General features: G+C 36.5%; 1 protein-coding gene across 1 annotated transcript; it reads left to right on the top strand.

Moving 5' to 3' along the window:
- Positions 1-1598: 1598 nt before the first annotated feature.
- LOC143622488 (CRS2-associated factor 1, chloroplastic-like) lies at positions 1599-7588 on the top strand. Its single transcript, XM_077093617.1, has 5 exons — positions 1599-2471; positions 5298-5425; positions 5494-5719; positions 6677-6804; positions 6896-7588. The coding sequence occupies exons 1-5, from the start codon at positions 1661-1663 to the stop codon at positions 7538-7540; spliced, it is 1938 nt and encodes a 645-aa protein (XP_076949732.1). The 5' UTR covers positions 1599-1660; the 3' UTR covers positions 7541-7588.
- The last annotated feature ends 260 nt before the right edge of the window (positions 7589-7848 follow it).

The raw sequence follows: 7848 nt of genomic DNA, 5'->3' as shown, positions 1-7848 counted from the left end.
CTTAATGCCGGTTACATCACACCACGGCGTTTAGAGGCCGGTGTTATGGGTTGTTACTTAACACACTAATAAACTAACAACCAATCAAACTTCTTTTTTTTCTTTATTTCTCCCACATCCATAAGTAGATAGTTAAAGCTGGTTAACCACAACACCCTAGTTAAAACTCCACTGTCTACGTGGAATTGACATGAAGCTTTAATTAACCCTTGCTGGTTGAGTCATCGGTTTTTAGAATATACAAATCGATTGTTTTCAAAAAACAAAAATAGGCGTGTTACGTGGAACCATACGAATACAAAGTTGCTAGAGTAGCACAGTTTAAAATTCAATATAGTTCTTAATCAAAAAACACTTAAAGTTTAGTGTCAAATTGTCAATCTTCATTCATCACCATAATCGGCTCCACTTGGTTTTTTAATAATGGATAACCAAACTAAAACAAAATATTTGGTTTATCAAAAAAATTTAACCATCTGTTAATGCTTCGGTCCAAAATTTCCGGTTAAAGTGGTTTCGGTTCAGTTAATTCGGTTTTCTGCTCACCCTTACAAAGCATAACAGTTTGCACTTTGCTGACTCAAAAACTAGTTTACATGGACAATTTATATACCATCAAATCCTTAGGGGGTGTTTGGTAGAGGGATTTGATTGGGGAGAAATGGAATTAGAAATATTTCTTTTGTTTGTTTTCCACTTTTCATTTCTATTTCTCTTTCTATTTCTCTAAAACTAGAGAATTCCATTTCTCTTTAAAACAAAGAGAAATCCATTTCTCAGCAGCCTCCTCATAGCATGTCACCACCTCGTCTCCGGCCACCACCTCGTCTCCGACCACCACCTCGTCTCCGGCCGCCACCTCGTTTCCAAGTCTGCAACCGCCACCCCGTCTTCGCCGTTCGCAGTGGTGAACACAGAGATGGTAACCGGTTGTAGGTTGCAGGTGGTACGGGTGAACAGAGATTAGGGTTTCAAGTGGTGGTTCGTGGTAGGTTAGGGTTTTCAGATGGTCGGGTGATTGTGGTCGCAGGTGGGTGACAGTGGTGGTGGAAATCGGCGGTGGTCGCAGGTGGCTTCTGATTATCATCATCATCATCGCCACCACAACCACCACCACAAAATCTCCAAAGAGGCAGTGATGACATATCTGAGCCTCCTTTTTCTATATCTTATGTTCCAAAAATTTGAATCTTTTTAATTTCTTGTGTACTGTGGTTGAAGAAGGGGATTTGGTGGCGGCAGCCGGTGGTGGTGGGCTGTGGTTGAAGAAAGGGCTGTGGTGGTGGTGCTGGTGGTGTGGGGCTATGGTGGTGGGGCTGTGGTGGTGGTGCTGGTGGTGGTGGGGCTGTGGTGGTGGGGCTGCGGTGGTGAGTGGTGTCAGGTTGGGTGGAGGTGAGGTTGGGTATGGAAGAGTTCTCTGTTTATTTTCTCGTGTACCAAACAAGAGAAATGATTTTCATTCTCCATATCAATTCTCTTTCTCTACAATTCCATTTCTATTTTCTCTCCTTTTCCATTCTCTGTACCAACCTGACACTTAATATTTTGGTACTAAAAACGAACACGAAAAAGAACAAGAAAACCTTGTTCCGATATTTTCAATACCACCCCTTAAAAGATAATAATAATAATATTCACATCTCACCTCAAACCCCTACCAATGGCTCTAACCCTCAAAACCCTAATCCAATTCTCAAACTTCCGGCCACCGTCACCCCACCACCACCGTCCGGCCACCGTCATCCGCCTCTCCCGGTGGCACAACAACCCAAACCCACAAAAACCCACCACCCATCAACTCTCACAACAACAAATCGAACGGCAATTACGCATCAACAAACGCTTCGATTCTGCCGGAAAAATCACCGGAGTTCAACAATCCGCCACCGACCCACCTCCGTACAAGTCCACCGGAACACCGTCGTCACCTTCCCGCCGCTCAATTCCCGCCAAAAAGTCAAAGTACACAAAACCAGGTCAAAACCCTAATAATAATAATAATAATGATAATAATACACACCCTGCGTTTAAACCAATTGTTAGAGTTAGACGAATTGATAGCGAAATCGAGGACAAACCCGAATTTAAAATCAGCGAACACGGGCTATCGTATGTCGTACCCGAAGCGCCATTTGAATTTCAGTATAGTTACACCGAGACGCCGAAGGTGAAGCCGGTGAGGCTGCGGGAGCCCGCAATCGCACCGTTTGGGCCGGGGACAATGCCGAGGCCGTGGACGGGGAAGAAGCCTTTGCCCGCTAGTAAGAAAAAGATTGATTTTGACTCGTTTACGTTGCCGCCCGCGCATAAGAAAGGGGTGAAGCCGGTGCAGGCTCCGGGACCGTTTTTGGCGGGGACGGGACCGAGGTATGTGAGGGAGAGAGAGGAGGTGTTGGGCGAGCCATTGTCGAAGGAGGAGGTTGATGAGCTTGTTAAAGGGTGTTTGAAATCATCAAGGCAATTGAATATGGGTATGATTTTTTATTGCTTAATTTTAGGCATTGTAAACGAACCGAACGAACATGAGCATAACAAACGATAAAACACGAATAATTGAACCGTTCGTGTTTGTTCATTAAGAACGGAGTTGTAAATATCGGAACAAGGTTTTCTTGTTCGTGTTCGTTTGTTAAGAAAAGTGTGCGAATCGGTGAGTTACTGATAATTTTTTTGTTAATTGGGTGACATTAGTGATTAGTCGGTCAAATAAGTGAAAAATCGAACCTTTTTTTAAAAAAATGTATTATTTTTATTAATATTGGTTTGTTTTCTTGAATATGGGTGCTTGAAATCATCAAGGCAATTGAATATGGGTATGATTTTGTTACATTGATCTTATTTGATAATTTGAGTGTTGAATGCTGACTTATGTTGTTACTTTTAAGATTAGTGGTTTTTTTGTTGCGTAATTTTAGGCTTTGTAAATGAACCGAACGAACATGAACAGAGCATCGGCGTGTTCGTTCGGATAACTTTAACCGAACAGACGATCGGACACGAACAATTGAACAAACGAGGGTTTCTTGTTCGTGTTTGTTCGTTAAGAACAGTGTTGTAAAAGTTGGAATTAGTCGGTGACTAGTTGCTAATCGGTGGGTTACATTAGTCGGTTAAATTCGATTAAAAGTTGGATCTTTTTAAAAAAATATTATTTTTATTAATATTGGTAATTTGGATTTTAATAATTTAAATTAATTTTGGTAATTTGAAGTCATCAAGGGAATTGAATATGGGTATGTTTTGTTTTTTACTTTTTATTGATTATAATGATTAATTTAGTTGCTACATTGACATTATTTGCTAGTTTGATTGTTGAATCTTGACTCATATTGTCATTTTCTAGATTAGTGATATTTGATATTTGAATATAGGCTTTGTAAACAATCCGAACGAACATGAACAGAGCATGCTCGTGTTCGTTTAGATAACTTTAATCGAGCAAACGATCGAACACGAACAATTGAACAAACGAGGTTTTCTTGTTCGTGTTTGTTCGTTAAGAGCAATGTTGTAAAAATCGGAATTAGTTGGTGACTAGTTGCCTAACGGTTGACAATAGTCAGTAGTTGGTAAAAAATCGGACCTTTTTAAAAAAAATATTTTTTTATTTAATTTTGGTAATTTATATATTAATAATCTAAATTATTAGTTGTGTTGTCAAGGGCAATCTAAGTATAACAGAAAATGAACAACTGGCAGATTTTTGATCCTATCATATCGTTATCTATTGTATATTAAACGTGTTAAACAATTGACAAATAATCTAAACTAGGAATTAACGCCCGCGCGTTGCGCCGGGGGCGTTAAACGGTACAAAACCAGACGTAAAATTGTTGAATCATGTACATGCGTTGCAGTGCATTAACCCATGCTTTACGGCACGTTAAAACGCAAAATAACAAAAGTTAGAAAGAAACGCAAAGTACTATCGTATAAAAGAATAACCAAGTTGCAACGTTAAAAAACTCAAAAACAGAGAGAGAGAGAGAGAGAGAGAGAGAGAGAGAGAGATGCAAAACACTTTAGTGACTTGTTCGGTGGTGCTTATATAACTTTGTACATTATCCTGTTCAATTCTATTCTAAACGAAACTTAAATCAAAACGTAGATAAAGTTAAGCCCTTCGCAATGGTTCACTCGTATTTTAGTAATAGATTATATTCTAAAAGTTATAAGAGAAAAACGAAATACACTTAAATTAACTATACCAATAAAATAATAAGAAATTTTGTTGAAAGCTAAAAAGAATATTTGGAAACGTGAACTTATGGAAGTGAAGTACTGTTAACAATTGAAATTGTTTTATAGTATAATGCATTAAAAAATGAAATGAAGTTCCAACTACTAAATAACTGATTTATACATGTGGTTAAAAGTCATTGGCTATCTTTATGAATAGTAATGTTTTGAGTGTTAACCACTACTTGCATTTTAATATATATAATTATTATTTCTTGACCGATAGTTCAGAGTTGCAGTGTGACCGAAGACGCTCCTAACTTTAGCTTTTAGTTGCTAAGAGCAATCACAGTTTAACAAAAAAGTAATTTTGTATGCCCCTAATGAACATTTGACTGATTTTTATCCAAATCAGAGTGTTGTAATTTGTTTTGAAATGACATAAATGAAAGCTAGGCGCAGACAGATGTCTGTTAGAGTAGGGTTGCGTTTGGAAACAAAAGTGAAAGTAAGGGGTGCCATCGGTCATATTGCCGGTATGATTTATGATTGGCTAATGATTTATTTGAGTCATATTGTCAGTTACAAGATTAAAGATCTTAGATTGTAAGACGGTGTTTGAATATTCGGCTAAAATTGTTTTGATTATGTCGTTGTTGCTTATTTGAAGTCAGAAAATCAAGTTATAGGAAACTACTGATTATTGATACTAAGTTATAGTTGCATTGCATAGATTTCGCTAAGTTCGATCAATCATTGTTTGATTACGATTCTTGAGGTTCTAGTTATCAGTTTAATAAGGCTAAGTAACTACAAATATGAACAGGCATAGAAAATATATATCTATTGTAAATTTGACATTTGCAAGTTTGACCGAGTAACTGACTGAATCACGGTATAACATGGTTAAACACCTAGTAGAGAACCGAGAAAAGAGGGTGTCATAAGTCGTAAATGTTTATTAGAAGCATGAGATTTCGGTTAGTTCAGTTTAGTTGTTTTAAGCTTAGCATACTTTCAAATATCGATAATTAGAACCGTCGTCTAGTGTCTGTTTTCAAATTATTATTTAAAGAAGTTTATATATGGTCATTTCTTATGTGTTTTAAATATTTTAGGTAGAGATGGTTTGACACACAATATGTTGGATAATATCCAAGCTCACTGGAAACGACGAAGGGTTTGCAAAATAAAATGTAAAGGCGTATGCACAGTCGACTTGGACAACGTTCGACAACAATTAGAGGTTCGTCCTAAATACATTATAAATTTTTATAAAAGTAAATCATTTTTTTACAATTTATTTTGTAACAGGAGAAGACAGGAGGGAAAATAATATACAGTAAAGGAGGAGTCGTGTATCTTTTTCGAGGTAGAAATTATAATTACAAAACTCGTCCGGTTTATCCTCTTATGTTATGGAAGCCCGTAACCCCTGTATACCCGAGGCTCATTCAACGCGTCCCAGAAGGGTTAACTCTTGAAGAAGCAACTGAAATGCGTAGAAAAGGACGAGAACTGACGCCGATATGTAAACTTGGTAAGCCCTTATATTGGTTCATAAACGCTAACTAAACGCATAATCTTGTTCGTGTTCGTTTGTTAAAGAATTGAACTTGTTCACGAACACAAACGAACATTTACTCTTTAAGAATAAAAAAAGCAACATTCTTATTCCAAAACATTAGACATAATCACGTTAACTAAATATAAAGTTTAGCACTTGAGATAATATTAATATTAATAATACTCATAAACATAATCATCCCTCAATCGGCGGTTTTATTCTGATAATGTCAATGAAGCACACATTAGATTTGGTGTTAGTTAAATCAAGACCTCGTAAAACAAACCATTAATGAAACGAACTGAACATAAACAATAAAGTTATAAAATTTAAATGTTAGGTAGGTTATTACAAATAAAATATTATAAATATATAAAACAAATCTTTACCTAACTAACATAAACAAACGAACATAAAGAACACATTACCGAACGTTCATGAGTACAAATGAATGAATGCCACCTGTGTTCATGTCCGTTCATTACGAACGGAATTTCAAATTTCTCATTCGTGTTTGTTTATTTATTAAAAGAACGAACGTAAACTAACTTCCTGCCCAACGGTTCACGAACTGTACACTGAACTTGCAGTTCGTTTACAAACCTATTTATGATGCATATACTCTTTTAAATCATATTGTTAACAAGATTAAATTATACTTGAACTTGTATAACTTGAGACTTGAGTAGTAATATCTGACTTTGTTGACAAGGTAATCGGTTAGCCAACTCCCGACATTTAGGCCTGTAAACGAACCGTTTGGAGAGAAGTTCGTTTATATATTAAACCCACGGACTTTAATAGATTTTTGTTTGTTTACAAGCCTACCGGCATTTGCCATTTTTGATGATGTATAGAAAATATTTTATTTACATTTTATTAGTTGGTTTGAAAAGCTAATTATAATATTATATTTGTCATGTGTTACAGGAAAAAATGGGGTTTATTGTGATCTTGTTAAAAATGTTAGAGAAGCATTTGAAGCATGTGATTTAGTGAGAATAAATTGTCAAGGTATGAATGGAAGTGATTACCGAAAAATCGGAGCAAAACTAAAGGTAAGTGATTATCCAAAATTATTAGAATGTTTTATGAATAATTAGTTTGTGACATATGATAAACAAACTTATATTAATAATGTCATTTTAGGATCGTGTCCCTTGTGTGTTGATTTCATTTGAGCAAGAACATATACTCGTATGGCGAGGGCAAAATTGGAAATCAATGTTCACAGACGAAAACAGGCCTCAAGAAGCCAAGAATCCCGACACCGAGTCTGAAAAATATGAAATGATAATTTCAACACCTTCCTACAGCGAGTCCGAACAAAATGAAATCACAATTTCACCACCCGACAACATTGATGATGGTAAAATCACACCATCCGTTAGTGTTGAAAATAATATATCAAATAACACGAGCAACGATCAAGATTGTTTAACGGGAGTGAAGGCGATGTTAAACCAGGCGGTCCAAGATGGGTTTGCGTATGTTTTAGAAGATTCCCATTTGGATGCTGATGTGGTGTTCGCAAAGGCGGTTGCTTTTTCGAAATCCGCGCAGCCCGGGCCCACTTTTAGAGTCGAACGACCTAAGAAAGTGTTGGTAACGTCAACGGAAAAGGGAGAAGGTCAAGAAACGGTTGTGAACGAGGTAGTAACGGTTTCCGTGCAAAGAAAAGGCGGGAAAAACACAAAACCGAGAACCCGAAAGAATGATTTAAAAGAAAATTATCTTGATGTAGCTCCACAAACCACTCTTAGAGTTGATGAATTAGCTAAGCTTTTAGGTTAGTATTTGTATCATATATTTATAAGTTATATATAGTACAAATAATTATTCAAGTTTCATTTCATATTTCCATGGTTAAATGGGTGGTAAAGTGGTATGCAACTTGTGTTTCAAAAGTATAGGTGCTAATATTATGGATGTAAACGAGCCGAACCCGAGCTTAGTTAAAGCTAAAGCTTGGATTGTTTAAGCTTGAGCTATTTAAATCATTATTTATGTAGCTCAAGTTCGCCTCTTGAGTAGGTTTGTGTAACTTAATAGAGTTCGAGCACCGCTTGTTTAGAGCTTTATTTCTATAACTAGTATTAGAC

The sequence above is a fragment of the Bidens hawaiensis genome, unplaced genomic scaffold (genome assembly GCF_021521415.1).
Source record: "Bidens hawaiensis isolate Kalapana, Puna unplaced genomic scaffold, B.hawaiensis_p1.1 tig00003141_1, whole genome shotgun sequence".
Taxonomy (NCBI): domain Eukaryota; kingdom Viridiplantae; phylum Streptophyta; class Magnoliopsida; order Asterales; family Asteraceae; genus Bidens; species Bidens hawaiensis.
Note: the sequence above shows the minus strand (reverse complement) of the source record. Positions and strands in the feature narration are given on the sequence as shown.